The sequence below is a fragment of the Chiloscyllium plagiosum genome, unplaced genomic scaffold (genome assembly GCF_037043375.1).
Source record: "Chiloscyllium plagiosum isolate Xiang-an unplaced genomic scaffold, Cpla_swu_hap1 HiC_scaffold_27, whole genome shotgun sequence".
Classification (NCBI taxonomy): Eukaryota; Metazoa; Chordata; class Chondrichthyes; order Orectolobiformes; family Hemiscylliidae; genus Chiloscyllium; species Chiloscyllium plagiosum.
In genome coordinates, this window is record NW_028270165.1 from 64,738,548 (window position 1) to 64,765,214 (window position 26,667).

The window sequence follows — 26,667 nt, forward strand, 5'->3', positions numbered from 1 at the left end:
AGAGTGTAAAGTGAAGAAATGGAAATTGAGCTCTTTCTCCAGCTTCTCGTGGAGATGCTGAGTTGCAGAGTATCTTCAAAGAATCTGAGACCAATAACCTCCTGTGGTTGTGTGATTCTGTGATATGGATTCCGGCGTGGGGACTCGCTTCCAAGTCAAAATCTGAAACGTCATTGATCTGTTAAGATGAACTAGTGTTTGGAACCCGGTTTCATTGTACCCATTAATGGTCACATCATTTCTCATTGGTGGAGAAGACAGAGTTTACTCAATAGTCTGCTCACATCAAAATCTATTGGTTGATGGAAAGAAACACGAGCCCCTGGACAAGGTGAAGGAACTAACTGTTACAGAAATAGAGGAGTCACTTGATACGTTAACTGCTGCTCTGTATCTGTGATCAACATTCAGCAAATGTTCCGATTTGATCTGGAATCACCAGCTGGGACGATGTTTGTCAGCCTCGTGAAGTTACTTCTTCTGCAGCTATTGAACTGTGAGTTATGGTCACTTGAATACATTTTCGCAACCATTTATAGGTCAATGATTGGCAACATATATGTGGCAAAAATATAATGATCAGTCTATGCGAGATAAAATATTGGCATGATAGGGAATGAAAACTATTTTGTCTTCATTATTTTCTGACTTTTTATGGAACTGTTTCTGAGGCTTCAGAGCTTCCCAACCACAACCCCCATTAACCCCCAATCCTTGCATTTATTCGGAGTTTTTATGCAGTTCAGAGTTGAAAACCTACTCAGACAATTCGGGTGTGTTTGGAAACAGTGCCCATCGCTGCTTCAACAGTGTGTGTAGTCGGGAAACCTGCTGAACAATATTTACCTAATTTATTCGTCAATATTTGGGAGAGTGTAAAATAGAAACTGAATATTTATGTATTTCTAGGAGCTTGATGTTACACTGATTTTAGTTAGTTTTTCTTCTCTTTATATTCGAAAACTTTCTCGATACTGATGCATTTATATAGCGCCGTTGACAATGTCAGTGAAACAAAGGAACTCTGGGCCAATTCGGTACATTTTGTTGTTGAGACAGTTCTGCAATTTAGGAAACGTGACAGGCAAGTTCCTCCGAGGAAAGTGGAAGAAACATTGCTGTGATAAAGGGCGCAGTTAGCTGTTCGCATCCTCAGTGGAACAAAGGCGCTGTGTGCTAATTTGTTATATTTTATTGTTCAGACAGTTCTGCGATTTTGGAAACTTGGCAGGCAATTTATTCCATGAAATCTGTTAGAATTGTCGCTCTAATAAAAGGCACAGTCAACTGGTCATCTTCAAATAACCAAAGCGAAACATTCACGCTGCTTTCTGTCTGCAAATGTTGCCAGATCTGCGAAGTATTTCCAGCAATTTCTCCTTTGGTTCTGATTTCCAACATGCACAGTTCTTTCACCTTCTTTTGTTCACCAGTTTTGTTATTCAGTGAATTTAGTTGAATGATTGCCACTAGCCAGCGCAATATCAATAGCTCTTCTTCCTGGACCGGGGAAGTTGTTGAAGAATTTCAGTCGAATTACTGTAAGCATTTTTACAGAAAGATGTCTTCTTTTTTCCTGTCTCCATTTAAAAACTTTGTTCATATAAATACTTTTACATGCATACATAGTCACTGAAACAGGTCACTTCTGTACAGTAGTCAAAAACTATGGTGCTGGAAAAGCAGATCTGGTAAGGCAGCATACAAGGAACAGGAGGTTCGACGTTTCGAGCATAAAATCTTCATCAGGATAAAGATCTTTTGCTTCAAACGTCGATTCTCCAGCTCCTCGGATTCTGCCCAGCCAGTTGTGCTTTTCCACCACCACCCTTTGAGACTTTGATCTTCAGCATCTACAATCCTAATTCTCTCCTATTTCTGTACAGTCCTGATTGAAGGACAAACAAACACTGGAATTTGACTCTATCCAGCAACACACTAAAGGCATGTCTTACTTGGACAAGATTGTATTTATATATACTTGAGACATCGAGGGGTCTGATAACTGAACGGACCCACATATACCTTCAGCAGTAAGACCTCAGACAGTTGTCTTTCTCCACTGCCTTGGCGGCAGCTGCCTCAACATTTAATGCATTCCTAAACACACAGTCCTGCACCTTGGAATGTGCCAGTGTGCAACTCTCCGTCGGGGTCAAACGCTTGCTCTGGAATACCAAAGAGTTTCATGCAAACCAAAGAACATCTTTCAGCGACTTGATGCTCTTCCAGGCGTAGTTGATGTTTGTTTCAGTGTCGATGTGTATCGTGGGCAACTGATCGGAGAGCAGTGTCCTGAGTCAAAGAGCTGCTTGTGAAAAGCCTCGACAGAATTGACTGCATCTTTCTCCAGACATCGTTTGCAAAGGGCAATTCCAGAAAGATATGTTTTACGGTCACTTCCCGTGTCCCCTGCCACCCTTCCAAACCCTGCATCCACTTCGAGAGCAGTGTGGGTAGTGGCAAACTGGCCAGCTGTACATGAGGGATCTCGCAGTTTGTGCCGTTCTCACCACAAGCCAAGCGACGTCTTCGTGCTTGTTAGAACGTTCTGGTGATGAAGCATTCTGCCAAATGACTTGGACAGTCTGCTGAGAGAACAACCCGACAGGGTTCACCCTCTTCTTTTCCCACAGTTGTCGAGGACTCTAAGATACGTGCATCAACTGCTCCTTCAGCGCTGAATTTATGCTCAAACCGGTTGAAACGGGTTTGAGCAATTACCTTTCTGTGTCGAGGCAAGAGAGCTGCAAATTGAGGCAGGGCTTACAGTAATATCATTTTGTTGGCAGAGTTAGCTCTTCGAAAACTTGAACTCACTTTACACATATCTCCTATTCTCTGGTGAGAGTTGTACCCTTTCTCTGATGACAGTTGTACTAGACTTACTTTTCAACATGATCTGAATAGAAATATGGAGGTAGTTCAGGCGTCTTATCTTGTTTTGATTTTTTTGTTTTGCTAACGGTGTTATCTCTGAAGGCAAGCCAAAAAGAAAGCAATCTCAAGCTTCTCAACAAAATCTGACCAGCTGTAACGGTTGTCTGTTACATTTGGGTGCACCAGACTTTGGGCTAACAGTGAATATGGTGTCAGTAAAACACCAGTCAGCACTATGTCACCATTAATTAAACTCACGCACAAATGGATTATACTCTCAGATTATACCTATGGTCTGCCTGACCGTTTTGTGATATTATTTGTGGACCGACGTTACTTTAATGTGGAGGAGCCAGTGTTGGTTTGGGGTGGACAAAGTTAAAAATCACACAACATTATGTTAGAGTCCAACGGGGTTTATTTGGAAGCACTACCCTTCAGAGCGCTGCTCCTTCATCATGTCGTTGTGCTGATAGAGGAGCGGCACTCCACAAGCTAGTGCTTCCAAATAAACTGGCTCGACTGTAATCTGGAGTTGTGATTTTTACATATGTTACTAAATTCACGTTCACGCATTCAAGATTTTTTCCACTATTTGATGTGGAATTAACATGTTTACCTCAATATTGTTTAACATCACAATTTTCATCACGCAAGCCTTTCAAAAATGAAATATCCAAAATAAATCCTTTTCCAACTTTCTTCTTAGTGACAAATGGGAGAGGTGAAAATCATTATTAGGATATTTATTTCACAACACTTTTTCTATTTGTTCAAAACTGTGGGAATGTCTGGTTTGGTCAATGTTACAGAAAATCCTTCCAGGTGGCGGTCACCTGATCTCATGGTCCACTGCATTAATTGACCCTCTGTACATCATCATATGCGAGGAGAGAATTGCAGATCTTGACCAAATATCAGTGAAGGAACAATGTCGCCATCCCAATCAGGATGGGAATTTGCAGGTGCCGGTGCTTTTAATTATCTGTGCACCTTGTTCGGTAGTGTGGCTGCAGTTTTGTTCAGTTAGGGAAGGAGTTTAGCTGAGTTCTTGCAATTAACATTGATGGCGCAACTTTGGTGGCTGAATCTTGGTGGTGAATGCTTTAAGTTCTTCAGCTAATGCAAGGGTTGTAAGTGAAGCCGATTTCTTTGTGCCAAGTGCCTTCCAGCTTTTGAAAGTGTGTTACAGTTTATTGCAGCAATGTAAGTAGCGAATGTCTGTTCATAGCGCTGGCTTGTATATTGCTCACAGTTATTACTCTTGAGGAGTCAGAAAGTGAATAATGCTGTAAATCTGGCTCCTGTTCTGGACTTGTAGTGAAAGGATGGACATCCCAGTTCAGATCATTATATGGAGCGGCATGGTGGCTGAGTTGATTCCAGCCTCGGGCGATGTCTATGTGGAGTTTACACATTGTCCCTGTTTATGCATTGCCCCTGTGTATCCAGGTGCTCCGGTTTCCTCCCACAGTCCAATGATGTGCAGACCATGCCACGTTGCCCACACTGCGCTCGGTGAATTAATCAGAGGGGAATGGGTCTGGTTGGGTTACTCTTCGGAGTGTTAGCATGGACATGTTGGGCCATTTGGCCTGTTTCCATACTGTAGGGAGTCTAAGTTAAACAAGATACTGTAAATGCTATGGCGTAGTATGTTAAGAGAGTTCATGTACACGGAGTTGTATTGCTTTGTGGTAAGTTCGGCTTCTCATTCTCTGGAAAATTTACTCCTACTTATCCAGCATCATGAATTATCCAAAGTATTGAAGCCTTCTTTCTCATTCTTCTCCCGTTGGCTCTCCGATATATTTCCATGTATATTAATGAATTAAGTGCTTACGTCGGCATGTTGTGGATCATTTCCATAAAGCAGATCGCAGAGGTTAAATCAATCTCTCGAGATCGAAATGTTGGGTTAGAGTAACTAGTGTGCCTAGATTTTGTTGACGTGCTGTATTTGGTCAATCCATTTACACCCATATAATGGGTACAGTGACACTGAGAGTGGATTGCATTTTATATCCAGAAGATTAAACTGGTATTATCTCCTTTAAAGTTTAGTTGCTGTCTATTTTGTCCTAAGCTATATGGCAGAAGATAAAAAAGACATGCATATCAACACTGTTCAAGTCGTTCAGACTTAGTTTCACATTCTATATGTGTGAATACTTTCAACATTATTTTATTAGCTGATATATGAAGAAAGGAGGTTGATTATACATTTATTAACATGAACTTTGCGCAGTATGCATAACAGCTTCATACCTTAAAGAAACTTGGAAATTTTTTTTAAAACACAGGAGATCTGTCAACATTAATGAAGAGTGAAACACAGATAATGTTGCGAGTCTGATATGATCACTCAGAACAGAAGGATAGAAAATAAGGAGTCCCAACAGAGTCGCAACTTTAACACTGTTCCTCTCTCCGCATGTGTTGGGTTTCCCCAGCATTCTTCATATTTGTTTCAGATTTTCCATATGCACTTTTCTTTTCTGCCAGCAGCCTGGTGTCTGAATTGCTTTGGCTGAATTTGTGAAATGGTTTATGTTGTGAGTTTGACGAGCAGAGGCAGATGTCCTGACGCTGTTGCATATAATTTAATTAAAAGCACTTGAAGGAGACTTGATTGGGGACCGATGCAAAACCATTGAAAGAAAGATTTCTGAGTTTAGTTTTGTGTACTTTCGAGATCAACAGTCTCAGTGGCTCCTAAGATGAGACAATAGATTTGAAAGAGAAGTAATTTTACTCTGGTTCTGCATCACTTGTACACTATTTTGTTTCATCTCGCGCTTTGAATCTTCTCAATTTGTGAAACAGTGGGACAAATTGGATTGCTTAATCTCATATTTGCTAAACTAGAAGTAACAACATTCTTGGATCAGATGACAAAGCACGAGATGGTGAACGGCTCCATCATTATGTTTTGTAGATCTTTGTTGAACAACTAGGGAAGTGCATGAAATATGAAATTGTAAGTTGCATAAACCACTTCAATATTCACCTCCTGCAGAAGTAATGGATAGCAGACTTCTTAATCCATTATTACTCTTTTATAAATTCGATATTAGCCAAGAAGAAATACAAGGATCCCTTGCAGGCACCCATGTCCAACTCATTGTTTTCAATTTTACGAAGACATGAATTCTTTATTCTCGACATAATTCTACTACTCGGGTAGATCGTAAAGTCTAATTGATCTTTTTTTAAAAAATGAATGAGTAAAGTCATATCAAACGGGAGTTGAATGCATTGTTTAGTTCTAAATTTAGTAATTAACATGTGTTCAGTTTTAATTCGCGTTCAAAAAGGACAGGTATTCTGCATTGTTGCTGCTGTCAATAATTTTGTTTCTTTATATTCCCTGCCTTGATTGACATTTAATTAAATTACAAAATATCAGTCAAATAATGACTATTTATTGAAATCTAAATAAGCACTACAGTTAAGAAGTGACGTTCATGTCCCTCATGTCCGGCTGAAGCAGACTGAAAATCAACTTGACTTCTTTGTCAATACAGCGATTCAGTTTGAAGTAGGCATTATACAGTTTTCGAGGAGTAATATACTGGCAGTAGAGAGATAGCGGAAAAGGTTCACAGCATTGATTCTGGAGAAGAGAGGTTTGGCCTGTGAGGAGAGCTTGAGAAGACGAGGACTACGCTCATTGGAATTTAGAAGAATGAGTGGTGACTCCTACAGAAACTTATACAATTATGAAGGGAGTAGATATGATAGCAGCGTGGAGGTTTATTCCACTGACGGGTCAAACTAGAACCTGGGAACGTCGCCTTAAAATAGGGAGAATGAGATTTCAGACTGAGGTGAAGAGTAACTTTTTCACCAATTCTGTTGTGAGCCTGTGGAATTCCCTGCCGAGTGAAGGAGTTGAGGCTTGTTGGATGCATTTAAAACAAGGATACATAGATTATTGAACAGTACTGGAATTATGGGCTGTGGAGGATAGGCGGGAAAGTATAACTGAATCCACGAAAGGATCTCATTAAATGGCGGCGCAGCCTTGATGGGCCAGATGGCCCACTCTTGCTCCGAGTTCTTATGTTCTTTTATCGGTGTGAAAAGTGTAGGACACTAATTGTACCGACTGTCACTTGATTCAACGCTGAAAGTTATGTCCTCTGTAGTGTTTCATGTGAGACAGTAAATGTTCTCAAAAGTAGTTCAAAAGGACAACATACGTGTTCAAAACCAGACAAGTTTATTCCATAGTTCCATCTGTCTGAAATCGCGACGAACAGTCTTTCAGTAGATTTAATTTGCATCAGTTCTCCCATCAGTGAGAGAGTTCACAATGGTGTCACTGATCTGATCCGGAATTGTTGTTTTCCAAAACTCTCCAGTTAGAAAGGAACATCAAACGTCTGATGAACGGACCAACCTGCAAGACATTCTTTTAAATTTTTCCTGTTCATTTCCTGCAACCAATTACATTAAAAAACAATTAGGATTTAGCATTACATTGTAAGGATATTGCATACGAATGAGAAAGAGGTGAACGATCAGTCAAGTCGGTGAATGCAGGTAATGAGAGAGGTTGTTCAGCACGGATTGAATACATCACAGTGAGCGACCATCTATTAACAAATGGACAGATGACCCGTGTTGTCTGATTGCTTGAAAGTTTTAAGGAAATTATTCTGAGATTCAAAACAAGCAATTCAAGGCTTATCGAATTTTTGAAAAATTGTATGGGATAGTATTCTCAGGAAGCTAAAAATCATCAAAATATATCACGCATTGGGAGAAAATGTAATTAAATTTAAATTGAAAATATATTTCGATTCCTCTGTCAGCTTGGGAGAGGAGGACAATATATTGTTAGTAACATCAATAACAGGGCAACTCAGTAAACACTCGAATATTCCTTTAAAAAAGAAGTACATAGCGTGTTCATCACCATCCTGTCCCAAGTGCAGTTGAACGTGGGTGGAACAAGTTAAGCAGTTTGTTCAAAGATGTAGCACAGGCCCCTTGGACCGAATGACCTTCTTCCTCTGTTGTGATCACGGAATGGTTTGTGGACAGTGACATATTGAACTGCCTCTTTCAATCCATCGTAAAACGTCATGTTCCAGAATTGGGAAAATGGAAAATTCCTGCTGGATATTGTTGTTGAGTGAATCTCGTGATACTGTCGCCATGTAGATAGGGGAACATAATAAAGTCGAATATTAAAGTTGGTAAGCACTTAAAAAAACACTTTCGGAAGTTTGTTGCTGACGAAGCACTGTTAGTCATTGTTTATTTCAGTATTGCTGATACACTAAAGTTTCTAAAATGCTGAAAGCTTTGGTAACTGGGGAGCATTATCGCTCTTTTTGGCGATCATCACAATGTTAAGGAAGGAGGAAATGCAGTGACGAGTAGACCAGTCAGAGAATTGGCAGCGTGTCTCTCTGTGTGGAAACAATTCGGTTAACTTTAGAAGAAAACAGACAATAATTGATAATTGCAGTAATTATATTTCCTGCTTTTATCAGCATTGCATGAAATGAGGATGTGAAAGTTCCAGATATCATATATAGTCATAGCACGGAGATAGACCCTTTGCCCCAAACTGTTCCATGTCAACCAAAATGCCAATCCACACAAAACCTATTTCTCTGCACTTGACTCATATCCTTCTCAACTGTCCCTATCCATGTGATTGTCCGAACCTCTTTTACACGTTGTTAATGTTCCCACCTCAATCACTTCCACTCGCAGCTAATTCCCTACTAACACCATCCTCTGTGTAAAATAGGATTATTTGGCAAACTAGCGATAATTATTGCCCGCATTTGTTGCATTTGTTCAATTTATTTCTACGTGTTAAATTGAATTGTAACACTTCAATTTTCATCCCCCTATTTCAGGCAGACGTGGCGACACTCAGGCCGATCGTAAAGGTAATTGCACTTTTTTTTCATATACAGGCAAAACCTATATTCTGATGATTCCGTTCAAACACAAACTTGTGCTGATGATCTCCTTGCCTTCATGTGCAAGTTGAACAGCTGTGTGTTCCTAACTAATGGGGATGCATTATTCCTGAAGGTTTCTTATTTCAGGGGAGCAGAGTGTGAAAACTCAGTTCCTCCGCACACTGCCGTTCTCAGATAGAGAGACAACACATGGAGATACTGTGAAGATGCACCTACACACGCAGTGCTGCTGGCGGAAATTTATATAAATTATTTCACTCACAATTGAGCAGTGACATCATGCTCACATGACTGGACATCCCACAATATTTCTGGCCGTGGGAGACCGAAATGCTGTTTCATTTTCAGATGTTTGCAGGGCGGATCAGAGTGTTTTTCTCGCTATTCAGTGTGCCCACATCCCATGAATGAGAAATAAAAATGTACTCACGTTGGCCACTTTAGAGGATATGTTTCCATAGAAATTGATCTCTGACCCTCGCTCTCTGTGAGTCGGCATCATTTTTTTCAAATGACCATTCGCCCTTCTCCATCCACATTACGTATCCTGAGTTATATGGCGATAGCCTGCACATTTACCATGCCCTCACTCCCGTTGCGTTGTGAGCCGGGAATGCAGGCGATGATTCGATATTTTACAATGAAGCAGTGTTCACGTTGGTGACCACTTCTATATTCACAGAGTCAGTGAGGCTGAGACTTGAGAATGGGGGCAGTCCTTGCGCTGGCCGAGTGGAGATTCACTACAAGGGGCAGTGGGGAACTGTATATGATTATAAATGGGACCTGCCGGATGCTGCAGTTGTGTGTCGGGAGCTGGACTGTGGGACCGCGGTCTCTGCCCCGGGCGGGGCTCACTTTGGACGAGGATCCGGACCCATTGTGACCTGGAAAGTTGAGTGCAGCGGGACCGAGCGCGCTCTGAAGGAGTGTCAATCACAGGAATGGGATCCCCACAGCTATTCACACGGCAATGATGCTGGTGTCGTCTGTTCAGGTAAAAATCTATTGCCATTTCTGTGCAGATTTATCACAAGTCAGTGCTGTCTGGAACCAGAAAGGGATATGATAATACAACGACAACTATCCAAATATTATTAACATGATACTAACAAAACCCCCAATTTATTCGGTGTTACAATATAATTTGTGAATATTTGAAGAATTCCTGTTACCGTTTCCACTCCGGTGAAGGGTCAGGATAGGTGTCGATTGTGATGTCATTTGAAGCCACATTGAGAGAACTGCGCTGCAGGAATTATCACAATTACAACCCAATGCATACTGAGGTTCGACATTGAGTTGGCTGGCAGAATCACTTTGTGCCATTTATCTCGAGGTTGAAAGTCGCTTTCTGTCAGATTAGATGAGGGTCGTGGTTGTGGGTGAACATGAATGAGATCGACAGGGCAGCAAACTGATTGCAGGAACAATTTATTTCCAGATGTACCAGACCTAAAATTAATCACATTAATGTTTATCAGAAAATAATCTAAGTCGCTGTTTGTATAAATTGCTCTGATTCTGCGCTTTTTAAAAAAAATCTCAGATCACAGATCTCTGAGGTTGGTACCTCAAAATTCCCAATGCTTTGGAAGACTGGAGGTTCAGTTCGGTGACACCTGGAAAACAATGTGTGGGCTTGAATGGGATTTGAAAACCGCCAATGTGGCCTGTGCACAGCTTCGTTGTGGAGTCGCAGTGTCTGTTTCAAGCTCGATGCATTCTGGAGGCAGTGCTGTCCTCACGGCTACTGAGGTGATTAAATGTACCGGCAATGAGACTCAGCTGGGGACGTGCCCTCGGTCTTCAACCACGCACCAGGATTGCACTGGACACAACAATGTCACCCTGATATGTTCAGGTGAGTACAAGCTTACCGAAAGGAAAAGACACATTTCCGCTTAATGTGTGTAAGAGTAATGTCGCTGGCATTCCTGACATTGCTTTGACCGTGACAAATCACAACTAATCCTCAAGATTCTCATGTTCCCTGGCACAAGAGTGATGAGGTAAAATATACACGAAATTATTGAAAATTTAAACATTTTAAAACGTTTGCGTTTGGATTGGGAAAGACATTTCTTCAACTGTCCACAGTCAATACCCTTTAGTGTCGACGTTGACTAAACGTCGCTCATGGAGGATAATGTGAATCGTTGGTCGATACAGATACATTGACGTGAACCTCAGACAATTAAAGTTATGACAAGACAATTGTTAATTTTCTGAATCTCCCTGACCCGATTATATTTTTTAACAATACAAACAGACTGTATGACATCATTGAAGATCACTCTTGACAACAACTTTTTCAGCAAGAAGTTCCAGCTCACAAACACTCGTTGGCTGATATATATTATCATGGTAATTTATTCACCGTTCTGTCCCTTACTTGCGACGCTTCTCAATCTCTGAACTTTCACGTTGCTGTAAATTTATCTTGCCTTCGTAACACGTTGAATTTTGCATGGTATATGCACTTTGTCAACTGTCTGATTCACTACATTCCAATATGTAATACTGTGCACCTTTTGTCCTAAATCGTACCATTATTGCCTGTTACTCTTTCGATGATCAATTGGCAGGTCCAGTAATTTCTTTCGTTTGCTGCTTTGTTCATCAAGTAATATTCTCGTACATCAGTTCCAGCTCCATTGCTTCAATATGATCCATAACCTGTACAATACACATTAGTCGAAAATAGAAGCCTGTTCGCGTATCTCTTCGAGTATGCATCTCCTCAAGAGCCAGGACACACTTTGTCAATTATGTGTTCCACATAATTATAAACAATGTTTTCCTATCTTCCCAAACACAAAGGAATTATTTCTCTCTTTCTGCCCTAAATTCTTCTATTCTTAAATTTAAGTTTAAGTTGCATTGCTGACTACTCTTCCAAGTATTCTGTCAACTTGATGTATCTCAGCTTTTGAAGCTCCAGCACTTCTGTCAAAGTGCACTTATTCACAACATGAAGAGGGAAAAGGTGAAAACATCTAAATGCACGTTGTAAGTCATTTTCCAGGCTGCCAAAATATACTACCTCAAACTGCTTTGCTTAAAGTTTCATCTGTCACTTACTTATCTGTTCTGCTCTCTTTGCATGCTCTACTGAAATTGGGAGATGTCATGAATAATGGTTTGAAAACATTGATGCATGGTACCAGGGGCTAAGTTTGAAGTGTTACTCTGCATCTCAATGCAAATTCGGGGAAGTCCATGTCACATTCTACCAAACGGTACACTTTCACAGGTTATAATTGATTTCATTACCATAGGTTCGATGGCAGAATAAAGGTTAATATTATTGAAACTGCATATTGCAGCCAGCATCTGATGCACTGGTAATGATTTGGTCACCTAGACAATCAATATCTTACTGTACAAAATATTATTCAACATTATAAGTATCTCAGTTGCCTCAAACTTGTAAACTCATTTGTTGCCCATGTTTCATAAATTGCCTTCAAAAATAATTATTTAATACATTCGCCTCGTTAGCTGCACTGTATTGTAACACCGTGATGGAATCGGCTACCTCAGTGGGTTGAATGGCTGGTCTTTGATATAAGGTAATGCCATCAGCGTTGGTTCATAACCCCCACAATCTGAAGTTGCCATGATGGTCCTCACCTTCTGAGCTCAACCCTCGGCTGATGAATAGTGACCATCAGGTTAAATCACCATCAACCACATCTCTCTAACAAGATTGCAGCCACGTATTCATCAGTAAATTGGGTTAAGCATTACTGCATGATTGCAAAAGTCAATCTAACCTGCACGAGCAATCGGGACCAAAAGTACACTGCTGTTATCAAAGTATGGACTGCATCAAGTCAACCTTTACACCCTCGTTTCATAGGTTTTCCAGGACTGAGGTAAATGATCATAATCACTATCTTGGGATACCCTTTAAATGTGAATAGTGGAAAGAGTTTCATGAAATGATCGTAATTATTTTAAAGACATTGTAACTGTCATGTGTTGTATTGGGCAATGGAGGATGAGATTCGATTTATTTTCTCTTTTGAATCTTGAACAAGTGCGTGGATATTTGCAAACGTTTGTTTCTTTATTTGATCCAAAACAGGAAACAATGGTCCCCGATTGGTTGGTGGGGAGAACAGGTGCTCTGGGCGAGTGGAGGTCCTTCATGGAGAGCAGTGGGGAACGCTGTGCGGTGTTTACTTTGGCTTACAAGACGCCAATGTGGTCTGTGAGCACCTTTTTTGCGGGACTGTAAAGTCGATCCCGAGAGATGCTCGATTTGGGAGGGGAGCCCGACCAGTGTGGAAGGAAAACTATGAATGCAACGGAAACGAGCGACGACTGTGGAATTGTCCTGTTTCTCATGGGGAAAGCTTCAACTGTTTACATGGAAATATGGCCAATGTCATCTGCTCGGGTGTGTCTTTTATAGCAATTGCTCTTTTGCGAAACAGTGTTTTTGTGTACTTAAAGTTTGGAATTATTTTATTTATACCTTAATGGAATGTCATTGGTGAGCCCATGGCCTGTTGGCCTTTTGTGACTAATCTCCGTTTAACTGGTGCACTAGTTCACTTCAGGAAGTCGTTACCTTTCAACTATATGGTTAATAATCCGCAGTCATATGTCAGTCAGAAAAGGTTAGACCGGCAGATGTCCTTCCATAAGGAAAAGTATTAGCCAGATGAGTTGTTAGGAGAATTGATGATCGTTTGACTGTCACCATCGCTAAGACTAACTTTCCGTTCCAGACTATTAACTCAGTTTGATATTTACCAGCTGCTATTCTGGAATTTCGGGCACTCTCAGCACCACCAGGTCTTAATTTCTATCTCCACTTTGCAAATCAAGAGGCCATGTTTGATTTGGCACAATGATGTTCTGAGATGCAACACTTGAGTTTTCGGAAGTTTATTTGTATTAAATGTACATTATGTTTTTTTAAAAAATTCTGAATGCCATCCAAGATGATAATTAATTTCCTAAATCTTTGCATATAACTGCCGCATTCTTCAAATGTCAATCCCCTGTCTCTCCAAAAATGCATCCATTCTGCCTGGGTTACTAATTGTGTGAGTGCTTCTAAACTCTCTGTACTGTTTCAGATTTGGAATATTCCACGAACATTTAAACAATAATTATTGTGATACTTAGTCTTTCAGGGAACGGAGATGTAACTGGTGAGGCAAGGATTTGTGCTGATGCCTGATTTCATTTTAACTAAGTTGGTTTTACAGGCCTTTAGTTATGATTTTGTCACTCTTTTATGAGCCTGAAGACCTTGTCGGGCAGATCAAATGTGGAAACCAGATTTGATTTCCTGACAAACATTAGGAGCTTCATGAGTTTTGGTTTCAATATTTCTTCATAGTTTCCCTGTTCACGAGCTGAAACTGGGCTCCAATTCCAGAGCATAAATTTTCCAACATTCCCCAGAGAATGCATAAAGCATCTGAATTACTCCTGACAACATTTTTATGACATGACATTCTGCCCTCAACTCCTGGCAGGGAATATCAGGATCTACACAAATGGCTCCGCAGAAATCAGATGTATTCATACCTTCTTATAAAAGGTTTTGACGTAGCAATAACGTGGAGACAGTTTTCAAAAGATAATGGAGAATATTGGCAGTTACGTTAGTGAGTGACAGCATCACGTTTTAAAATTTAGGAGCTGTCCCAAATTTTCACAAGTGTTTTGAATGTCATAATTCTCAAACAGACTTGTTCCTAAATTTCCATTATATTCTTGACCGTTGTCTCAGTCATGTTGCGGGTCATTTGCTCAGTGCAACATGCTCTGCCATCAACCATGAGAGGAGTGGCAACATATAAATGGTCAAAGCATACGAGTAGCATTTGCAGACTGACAGTCGGCCTGAATGGATGAGGTCGCTCGCTGAAGACGAGACTTTATTTTCAAACGAATGCCAGAGTAGCAGCACTTTTATTTCCACGCCTCTCTCAATTTTGTTGACAGAAGAAATGTGATGACATGATGAAAGTATTTGAAAAAGTAAATGGACAAAATATCTTTATGATTGCAAATCATACATTTTCCTGTGATTGTCAGTTCTCGAATATCTGTGTTCATTTCAATCGCTGTTCTCAGTAACTCTTATTTTGCAGATGAAAATTGGGCGCTAAGACTAGTGAATGGAGAAAGCCGCTGTGATGGCCGAGTTGAAGTTTACTCTCATGGAAGCTGGGGCGGAGTGCAGGACACCGTGTGGGATCAGAATGATGCCAACGTTGTCTGCAGACAGCTGGGATGCGGTTATGCCTTAGAAATATATAATTCTTCAAAGTACGGGGAGAGTGATGGTGGTTCGTGGGTACATGTTGTCCAATGTCATGGACATGAATCACAGCTCCAGGACTGCAGGATCTCCAACACATTGAATTCGTCTGACATCGAAGGCAGTAGCGTAGGGGTCCTCTGTTCAGGTAAGTAGACTCTTCACATTTAAACCAGCTCAGATATATCAAGCCAAATATTCATCTGCTGAGTAAATTGAGAATGTACACCACTGGCTTGTCAGTGTCACTCGAACCATTTATTCATCGCTCGGATATCAGCAGACCTGAGGTGGGCGGCGGGTGCAGATGGATGAATATGAGAAATTAACACCATTTTTGTGTCAGATACAAGCATTACGTGGCAGGTCAGGTGAATTGGCTATGCTAAATTCCGCAGATTGTCATTTGCATTAGTCCGAGGAAAATGGGTCTGGGTGGGTTAAATTTCAGAGGGTCGGTGTGGACTGGTTGGTCCAAAGGGCCACTTTCCACAATGTCGGGAATTTAATCTAGTCTTAAGGGGCGGCAGGCTGGCACAGTGATAAGCACTACTGCTCACAGTACCAGAAACCCGGGTTCAATTCCCGCCTCAGGGAACTGTCTGAGTGGTTTGCACATTCTCCCCGTTTCTGCGTTAGTTCACTCTGGGTGCTCCGGTTTCCTCTCACCGTCCAAAGATGTGCAGTATAGGTGAATTGGCAATGTTAAATTGCTTGTCGTGTTAGGTGAAGGGTTAAATGTAGTGGAATGGGTCTGTGTGGGTTGCTCTTCGGAGGGTCGTTGTGGACTTGTTGGGCCAAAGGGCCTGTTTCCACATTCTAAGTAATCTAATCTAATTACAGTTTCTTAACCCAAAAGTAAAGTTGACACACGTGCACAAAGAATGCGTTAGTTCAGATAAAGAGTCACTCGACTTGAAATGCTAACACCACTTCCCAAAGAGGCCAGTAAACCTCCTGCATTTCACCAGCAATTTCTAATTTTGTGAGAGTGACGTTGGCGTTGCGATTTGAAATTTTGATGAGAATGATTATAAACAGATATTGTTCAGACAGGCAAAAATGCCGAGGAATGGGAATTGGAGTTTAATTTAAATAAATATGAGGTGAGGCTTTTTATAAGTAAAATCCGAGGAGGATTTATACTTTTAATGGTAAGGTCCTGGGGATTGTTGCCAAACAATGAGACCTCGGTGTGCAGACTCTAAGTGCATTGAAAATGGAGGCATGGAGAGACAGTGCAGTGAAGAAGGTGATTGGTACTCTTACATTCATTGATCCGTGCCACTGAATACAAGAATTCGAAAGTCATGCTGTGGCTGTACATTGGTTGGCCACTTTTGGAATTATGTGTATCATTCTGGCCACCCTTTTAGAAGAACAATGCTGGTAAACTTGAAAGGATTCAGAAAAAAATTGCAGTGATGTTAGCAGAGTTGGAAGGATTGACTTATATGGAGAAGATAAACAGACTGGGCGTTTTTCCCTGGATGATCGGAGGCTGAAGGGAGACCTGACAGAAGTTTATTATATCAGGAGGAGCATGCATAAGGTAAATAGACAAGGCATTGTCCCCAGGATAGTGAAATCCGAATCTGGAGGGCAGAGGTTACAAGTAAGAGGAAAAGATTTCTAATGGAACTGAGGGACAATGTTTGTCACAAAAGAGGCTGTACGTATGAAATATCTTGACAGTGAGGTGTTGGAGGATAGTACGGTTACAACATTTAAAAGGCATCTGGATTTGTGAATAAATAGGAAACGTTTAGAGATATGTGCGCGGAATGTTGTTAAATGGGAGTGGATTAATTTAGAATATATGATTGATATGGAGGAGTTGGACTGAAGGATTTGTTTTTGTCCTGGATATGTCTAGGACTCCATTACTTGAAATGATCGCTTTTCTTTCAATTAGTAGAGCTTTTTATCTTCTCTGAGAATCTTCTGATCTCGTGCAGCATTGCAGAGACTGAAAGCGCAGTTTGAATTTTGCAGATAATGCACGAGAGACGTATTCCATCCAAAACAAGTGTCTTGAGATGTTTCACATGCGAAGTCGCCGCACTGCAATTATATAATATTTTGGGAGTCGTTGTGCGTTATGTAGCTCGGGATGGTGATGAGACCCTGAAGGAACGCTTTCATGATCATTGCAATGTCGAGGCAATGGCTTCTTGGTGATTGTGTGTTAAGTACTCATCTCGAATTACCACCGGGGACATTGCAACAGCATTGGAACTAAAGTTAGGGGACTGCTGTGCGGTAGATATAAGCAACTGTGTGACTTGCCATCAATCAGAAAAGCAGTTTGCAAGCAGTGAGCTCAGGGAAGGTCTCCTCTCGTGTCAGGTCCAGCGCACAAGTTGTCAAAAATTCCATTGTGCAGAATAACTTACAAATAGCTGTTATGCTGTTGACCTGATGGAAGCTTCACTTTTCCTCTATAAAGATCATAAAATGGTTCGTTAGAAGCTGAAGACAGTGTTTTAAGGCGAAAAAGTTTATTCTCAAACTGCAAGAAGCATGATTTAGACCAGAGCAGAAAACTGTGTGCAGTTAAGGAATCCACATCAGAGGATGGATTTGACAGTAATGGAGACAATGCAGGGGGAAACGGATGAGAGATTTTCTTGAGATGAACAACATTTAGCTATGAAGACAACTTGGCCAGATTAGGATTCATTTCCTTTGAACAGAGGCGACTGAGTATGGGCGGGATTTAGGTGTATAATAAGCAACAAGAAATCTTTCCCCTATGTTATGCAATTGCTTACCATGTGGCATAGAGTTAAGGTGATGGACAGAAGGTTCAGAGGGACCTGAGGATACTCTTTTTCATCCACTTGGGGCAGCGGAGTAGTCTGGAACTCACTGCTTGTAAGTTTGGTAGAGGCAGAAACGTTAGTGAAATCTAAGATATATTTAGATGTGCACTTGTGATGCGAAGGAGTTAAGGACGAACCCAAGTGCTGGGAAATGAGCATAAAATATTTAGGAGCTTGTTTTTGACAGAAGCAGAATGGGTGGGCCGAAGGTTCTTTCTCTGTGCTGAAGACTTCTTAAATCTGTGATTCTGTGAATTAGTTCTGGACCTTTGTATTTAAGTACACGTGATAATAACCTGAAATGACTTTTCGTCCCCTTTCAGTATTTACACTTTTACAACTACTCAAAGTGCTATTGCTGTCATGCTAATATATATGTTGTCTTTCAGTTATATTCTCGTAAGGTATAGTATTCTCATGTGCGCTGATGAATGAAAGCTGAGACGGTATTTATATTGGACGAACGTACAGTTATGTGCACTATAAAATAGGGTGAGCATTAGACAAAGTAACGCATGGACAGACATAAACGGAGTGGCAGGAAGAGAAAGCACAAATGCAACTGTTTGCAAAATATTTCACAGAATATTCAATATAGAAAGGGAAACTGAACCTGGCAGTACCAGGTGCAATAAGATATTTTGAAACATTCATGTGCTGTACATTCTTGCTAAAAGGTTACACTTGATCTAACAGTTTTGTAAGAAATTATGTTTAAGCACAATAAGTACTTCTCGTGATAACATTTAAAACGCTCTTTCCTGTATCTATATACTATGTTGCCCTGAGTGATGAAGGGAATGTGCATTGAATGTGTAATTGTTTCACAGAGCACTTTCAGGTAAGGCTGTCAGATGGTGGAAGCCCTTGTGCTGGTCGAGTGGAGATTTACTACAATGGAATATGGGGCTCAGTTTGTGATGATTCATGGGATGTGGTAGACGCTGAAGTCGTTTGTAAACAACTGGGTTGTGGAAAAGCACTGGATATGACACCCCCTTCCTCCTCTGGACCGGGCTCAGGCCACATTTGGTGGAAAGATGTGAAGTGTTTTGGAAACGAATCATTTCTCTGGGAATGTCCTTCAGTACCATTGGGTCACCAAGACGACTGTTCTCATAAAGAGGATGTGAGAATTATGTGCTCGGGTGAGGCCATTCTTTAATGCTCTTACTTTGCTCGAATGTTGTAAGTGAGACGTCATGCTGACGTATGTTCACTGAATTCGAAGGAATGTAGAGCAGCGGCAGTAATTTAAAGAAACGATCTCTGACACTTACATGTACACAAAAAGTGAAAGAACAATTCGTTTCTCTAATCTAACTTGCTTTTCTGTCAGTTTTTTTCACCTTCTATTGATACAAGACGCGTTTGTCATGAAAAGTGTCATTTTTGATCTGTTGTCACTACTCCAAGTGGATGCCAATATTGTCCTGATTGTCATAAAGGGTTTACTAAAACTTAATTCCAAATTTATGATCTTTACTTTTGTATCGGGCCACCAGAAATATGAGACCTGTTCGTGTGTCTATCGAACTATTTGTGACTCGAAAATGAAGGGAGTTTTTTTTCTTTATGTTTCCGAGCAGACTTCACTGTATCAGACACAGCTCCTGTACAATTGTATCTGACCTGTACTGCCTGTTTATTACTGTGCACTTGCGTTTTTCATGATTTTTCAGAACAGTAAAAATATTCCGTAATTTGCTTCCAACTGAGCAGTTTGAAACTTCCCTGGTGATACAAAATTAAAATTGATTGCATATATATCTATATATATATATATAATTGAACAGCCATGATATCAGAACCAGTTCCAGTGGACCGTCACTTCTGCAAAGTGGACAATTTACTTTTAACACAGGCTTTCTGTTTTCTGTCAGTTTCTGCTTCTCGACCATTTCGGGTTCTCAAACAGTTCGCCAGATTCTAGTAGTGCCTTGGTCAAGTCCTTCTAAACTCCATGCACGATACACATTTGGCTCACTCCTTTTTTCATTGCAATATGTGTCATGAAGAAAACTGAACACAACGATCCGCGGATGCAGCGAATCTAAAACAAAAAAGGAAAATTTCTGGAAAAACTCATATGTCTGGCAGCATCCGTCGAGACAAAGAGACAACGTTTCATGTCCAGTGACACTTCCTCAATTCAGAATACGCGTCACTGGACCTGAAGATTTGTCTGTGCTTTCTCTCTTCACAGATTCTGTTGAGTTTCTCCAGCAATTCCCTTTGTTCATATCATGCACCCTGCTCGTTTCGGCAATCACAGGACACACCAGCGATATGGACAATCTAACATTCTGGATATCTGTTATTGTTTGAACAGGACACAAGGAGCTGCGGCTGGTGAATGGAAAGCATCGCTGTGAGGGAAGAGTCGAGGTGTTCTACAATGGGACCTGGGGAACAGTGTGTTCAGACACTTTGGATCCACACGTTGCCAAAGTGATTTGTAAACAGCTGCACTGTGGTGCGTTCCAGTATGTTGAGTACGACGCTCAGTCATTCGGAGCAGGAACGGGAACTATTTGGCTCGATGAGATGGAGTGTCTGTCACACGAGTCGACACTGTGGCAATGTCACACAGATCCGTGGGGTCAACACGACTGTCAACACCGGGAAGATGCTGGTGTAGTTTGTTCAGGTAACATGACAAGCCTTCTCAATGTTCGGGTGTCATTTCAAACATGAATTTCCAATAGACTGAGCATCTTTCTCCTTCCAACAGAGAGCAATGTGACAAAGGAGCAGACCCTCAGTTCAACTTACTGCCATCAACAATTAGGTGCGTCTTCGTTCTCTATGTGCGAATTCTTGGAGATTCTGCTTTGTACTGCATTCAATAATAATCAGTTCTGTACCACAGATACGCAAGACAGTGTGCACTTGCATGGAGGAAGCAGCAACTGTTCTGGCAGAGTGGAAATCATGTGCGATCAACGCTGGGGAACGTTGTGTGGCAATTCCTGGGATATAACTGATGCAAATGTTGTCTGCAGAGAGCTGGGATGTGGCTTCGCACTATCAGCCCAAGATGAGGCCGCTCTCTCCCAGGAGAAAGATGTTATCTGGCAGAATGATGTGAAGTGTAAGGGAAGAGAATTCTCTCTGTTGGACTGTCTCTCCGCAGCTCCAGCTAAAAGCAAGTGTAACCACAAGGAAATTGCCAGTGTAAAGTGTTCTGGTAAGATTGATGCTGACTGACGTGCGCCATTAATGTTAAAAATCAGGGCAACTATTTGATTTCCTAAGTTACATTGCCCTTTATAATTATTCGTACTTTCTGTTCCACAGGATCCGAGTTGGTGACGGTCTCCCCTTCACCTCCACCTGCGGGTATTTATGACTGATACTCTTATTAGTATTTGTGTTCGCGTTCGCCAGTGCCATTGTTTCCTTAATGATGATTATTTACAATTTTCCATGGCAGACCTTAACTATGCTAAACCCATTTGTACTCCCTCCTTTAAGGGCAGGAAAGCCCGTCTATTTCCATGCCTGTTGTCGTCTGTTCATCTTTGGGAGTCTTGTTAATCTGTGAGTTGGTCGCATTATTGGTGGTCATGCAGAGAAAATTGCAAATGAAAGGTAAGCATCATATCTACCGACTGAACTAACACTGCGTCACTTTCACTGTTGCATATGTTCTCGGGGCTGTACGTTTTTATTGCACTTTTCGAGCATTTGACTGAGATGGTCACGATTGCGCGGCACTTCTTGGCTGTTTGTTTTCTTCGAGGGACTTTGCCCAATGAAACGCTAAGTTTTAATAAACACTCAGATAAATGCATCAAAACTGTAAATAGCAGTTAAAAGAATATTCTAACTATGTGAAGTATGCATCAAGTCGCTCAATATATTTGGAGAGAAACTGAATTAACGTATAATGTGGAGTTGCTCCAGTCATTATCATTGGGAAAGAAATATAATGACTGCACTTTCTTATCTTTCAGTTAACATATACATGACATTCCAGAGCAGGTTAATGACGGCAGCAATATGTCTCCGTTTCATTGAGTTATTTGCAGACTGCCTCTAAATATTTCTTCATTAGTTACTATTATTTATGGTTCTTCAGTGTCTGGGTGCTGCTACCACAACCCAAGATCATTGAGAGGATTAAGGGTCCTTTTAAGGGAACTTCCAGTTAGGCAACAATTGGCTTCCCTTGACTGAGCAAATGATACTTCTGTACTTTGCACAATAATTTAAAAGCGTTTGCTTGGGAACCATTTTCCACGAGTTGGCAATGACAATCAACATTAATAACAATCATTTTCTATCCTTTCACATGCTCTTAATTTTCCTTTACATATAGCCATAAAAACTAGGCACTTAGTCTATCACGATCAATGTCATCAAGGTGCACCTTATTTCATTCGTCTCACGTTTTGATTTTTAACTAATTGTCATAATTATGCAATTGTTTAATGAAAGTAGTCCAATTCTAACAACATTATTATCAATCTTGTTTGTTAGCACCACAGTATGTTGAACATGAATTTGTAATCTCCTCAATGGTATCAAGTTTTTTTAAAAAATATAGGTTATTAGCAATTTCGTTTTTTCATTGCATTAAAGAGTTTCATTTTCTGCACTCAACATTTTCAATCACATGCACCATTGCGAGCTGAGAATTTTCTTGAATAGATATTTGAATCAGCAAAATTAGAACAAAATACCCAAATTTATACCAAGAAGAACATCTCCCTCTTTCTGTTCAACATACTAGGTTCGGTAACTGATGTGACATGGAAATTAATCATGGCCTGTTCACTTGTTTTTCCAATATGTTCTCCCTTCAGCGATCAGTTAACATTGTGTGAAGATTCTAATCTACAGCATTGTGTGAACTCTTTCTTCTCTCCCCTGGTTCTTCAGATATAAACACCTTGTTTCTGCGAGTGTTCAGCTACAAATGCTGACCAGTCTATTGTTTATTCAACAGAACTTTACCTTGGTGGCAGAGGCTCACGCCTTGGTTTGTACCAAGGAATTTATGAAGAAATTGAGAATATTCCCCCTGGCAAGAGGACGGATCACAAACATGGACCAGGTATATATTTCCTATTGTATAGTGAATCATGACTGGATAAGTATAGCTTCCATTTAATTTGCAGTCTTCCATGATCAATGACTGAATGAACATGATTATTAGTTAAAACACAGTCGTCGTGTGTGGGATGCTATCTCATTAACTGTGTCTCTGTCCGCATTTCGTGAGATGAAGAATTTCAATATGATAATTCCCACTGGCCTACATTCCTGATAGATTATTTCTGGCATGTATTTGAAAATGCAAACAGAACTATAAATTTCACTTCTACCCTGGTTCCACCCTGACCCCTTCAGATGGCTGGACAACTAATCAATTCGTCATTGATTTTAAAATAATATAACTTTTGCAGTAAGTATGGATTACACAGCACCAAACAGCCGAAGCAAAATTGAGGAATCAATGTATAAACAAATATGATGAATCACAGAAGATGAGTGGTGCTGAAAGTGTGCATATGACTCTGAAACTTTGCAGGTGTTCAGATACTTTGTAAATGAATGGAAAGAAAATGTCTGGTAGATGATAAATGTGAAATTATCCATTTTTGTTGGAATAAAATTAGAAATGACTATTATTTGAACGGACATGGCCTGAAAAGTAGAGATAGCAGATTTAGGACTAAATTGAGGAGGAACATTTTCACCCACAGGATTGAGAATTTATGTCTTTAGAACTGGGGTGAATAATGTTTTGAACGTTAAAATCGTGAGTAAGTCGAACTGAAGCCACGAAAAGATCAGTTATGATCTTATTGAACGGCGGAACTGGCTGCAACGGTCAGATGGAGTACTCCTGCTCTTAGATCTTATATCATATTCCTTCCCGCAGTGGGTTCACTTGACATTATTCCAGATATTTCTACAGGCACGATTAAAGAACCTACAATTAATAACATTAAATCTTCAACTATAGTCCATAAGTCTACGACATACAGGATCAGGATTAGATCATTTGGCTCATCGAGTCTATTCTGCCATTCAATAAGGGCTGATGTGATTCTCAACCACTTTGATTTGCCTTCTCCTTGGATGTTTTATCCCCTTTTTCTCAATAACCTTTGTATTTCTGTTTTAAATACACACTGATTGGCCTCAATAGCCATCTGTGTTCCATAGATTCGCAAGCCTCTGGTTGAAGAATATTTGACTCATTCTAAATCTTATTGGTCATGGCTTCTCTTGGAATTCGAGTTTGAAAATAACTCTCCATTTTTATTTTTAGTAATTTATGCTTCCATTGACTCACTCAATCGCATTGAATACTACACCAGCCACAACTTGACTGACAATAATCCCGGATTTGAAAATCTTGAGGTGAAATCCAACAGCATTCCAGGTGTGTATAGCATCACTTTCTGTCAATTAATTTTCGTCCTACACCCTCTAAGCTGTCCAAAACGTAACGATTTCAACCCTCACAAGGTAGTGTGACCACTGGAATGTTGGTTAAAGAGAAAATCGCTGTTTTGATACCACATGATCATGGGCATGGTCTGTCCGGCTGTCTTGTTGCTCACAGAGATTATAGAGCCTATGACCTCGACTTGTAATGTGCAAAGAGACGTGCGTTCGATGTCGTTGCTTTCAGGAACTGCACTCACACCCATTCCCGAAGAAGAATACGTTTCCTTAAGCTGAACATTACAAAAACAACCAGGTTATCATTCTAATCGCATTTTTCCAGCACACCTTGGCCCACAGCCTTGTATGTCTTGACATTGCAAGTGCATCACTGAATACTTTTTTGTGCGTGTTTTGCCTCTATCACCCTTCCTGGCAGAAAGTCGAAGATTTCCTGTTTAATTCTCCCATCACTTCTCTGAAATGTATGGCCTTTGGTCATTGATCTCTCCACCATAGAGAGATGTTCCTTCCTGTCTTCCCCAACTACAGTCGTCATCATTTCATGACTCATCGCAGGCATGCCAGCAACTCTGCATGCTCAGCTCCAAGTCAATCAATTGCAAGACAGATACAGCGGTAGGTCTCTCAGCCCTTCGTAACTCTTCCTCCTTTCAATGAGATAATTCCAAACTATGGTGTGGCCTAAATCCAGCTCCGTGCCTTTGAAGCATGTCCATAAATACCTTTGATCAACAATAATCTCGGCCACATTTAAAATTAAGAATTGATCAGACATCAGCTAATTTTTGGGAAATATATTTCCAAACCCTGTACAGCTTTATCCTTTCTTGACATCTTCCCTGAACGGTCTGGCATTAATTCTGTGTATAACACCTCTCGAGCTAAAATAGTCTCATCAGTTGAAGTAGTTTACTTTATGTTACCTGTCTTATCCGGGTTATTATCTTGAATAATTCAATCAGATAACCTTTCACCTTCTCATTTCCACAGAAAACAATCCCAATTTGCATCAACTCTGCTCATTCCGTAACTTCAGAATTATGACCTAACTCTTCTGGTCTCAGTTTCCAGCACTTGCTCTCTCTGAGACATTCGTCTCGTTTTCTAGTTATCGTTGTTGTGTATTTCAATTTGTATCAGTGATGCTCATCTTTCTCTCCAGGTCGAATTCGTGGTGAGTATGACGATGTTGAGACTGAAGATGCAGACTGTCATGATGGAAAGTTACAATTGGACAGTGATCCTGATGAACACCCTCACACTTACAGATGATGACAGTGGTCTTTGTTCACTCGGTGAGTCGAATAACAGATACTCACATCTTTAACCACCTTTCTGTGCATTCACACTGCCATAATTCCTTTCCATTCCATGATAATATTATATTTACTGAAAATCCTAGAACAACGTCCAAACCTGTGCCTCATTTCCACAGCTTGTCACTGAGAAAGCAATGTATTATTGGAGAACGATTTTTATTTCAAAAGCATAAAGAACCGTCTTTAAAAATGAATTCGATGCGATTCATCATACACTGCGTTTTGTCAGTTCTTCGAATCGCTGATCTTCACCCAATTTTGGAATTACATATCTACAAAATTGCTGTTTCAATGCGTCATCAACTGGCTGTATGGAGAATATGAAAGATGGGGTTTTACGTGCTCAACAGTTTGAACGGTTTATCTCTTGTAGCTCACAGGGAATACAGAGCCTCGGACCTTTACTTGTAATGTGCAAAGAGACGTGCGTTGGATGTGGTTGTTTTCAGGAACTGCACTCACACCCATTCCCGAAGAAGAATACGTCTCCTTAAGCTGAACATTAAAAATGCCAATAACTCACGGTTGCCTTTGAAACCCAGACTATCTGATCAGCTGCTTAACCATTTTAGTGTTTTCGAATGACCTTTCGGAAAAGAAAAACTGCTCCAATGTTCCTTGGAACCCAGTTATCCGCTTTCATTATTCTTCACCTTCTCTCCTTTTTCACAGAGAGTTGTTTAATTATTGTTGTGAGTACTCTCCTGTAACATGTAACAGTCACCACACTGACAACCAAGCTCCTGTGTTTCTTTGAAGAAGGGTCACTGGGCCTGTAACTTTAACTTTGATGTGCTCCAAACATGTGTCCAGACATGCTGGGTTTTTCTAGCAATTCCCGTTGTTTGTTTCTGATCACGAATGGCCAAATGAGCTTCCCTGCACTGCATGATTCGATAGAACTATGATACAGCCGTTGCCATGTTACCTCTGTTGTCCAATCAGAAAATACATCTGACTTCCCCTGATAA

At 40.6% G+C, this 26,667-nt stretch overlaps 1 protein-coding gene across 1 annotated transcript; it reads left to right on the forward strand.

Moving 5' to 3' along the window:
- Positions 1–450: 450 nt before the first annotated feature.
- On the forward strand, positions 451–25,649 carry LOC148144478 (scavenger receptor cysteine-rich type 1 protein M130-like). Its single transcript, XM_087975334.1, has 14 exons — positions 451–496; positions 8,763–8,795; positions 9,514–9,828; positions 10,381–10,695; positions 12,925–13,239; positions 14,954–15,271; positions 18,779–19,096; positions 20,281–20,621; positions 20,808–21,138; positions 21,249–21,290; positions 21,426–21,542; positions 22,903–23,010; positions 24,235–24,348; positions 25,540–25,649. The coding sequence occupies exons 1-14, from the start codon at positions 451–453 to the stop codon at positions 25,647–25,649; spliced, it is 2,823 nt and encodes a 940-aa protein (XP_087831460.1).
- Positions 25,650–26,667: the final 1,018 nt, after the last annotated feature.

Excerpts from the sequence above, each read along its gene's own strand:
- LOC148144478 (XM_087975334.1), top strand. The coding sequence starts at position 451 with ATGTTTGTCAGCCTCGTGAAGTTACTTCTTCTGCAGCTATTGAACT. Across the intron at positions 497-8,762 it reads TCTTCTGCAGCTATTGAACT|GCAGACGTGGCGACACTCAG; the intron begins GTGAGTTATGGT and ends CCCCTATTTCAG. Across the intron at positions 19,097-20,280 it reads TGTGAGAATTATGTGCTCGG|GACACAAGGAGCTGCGGCTG; the intron begins GTGAGGCCATTC and ends TTGTTTGAACAG.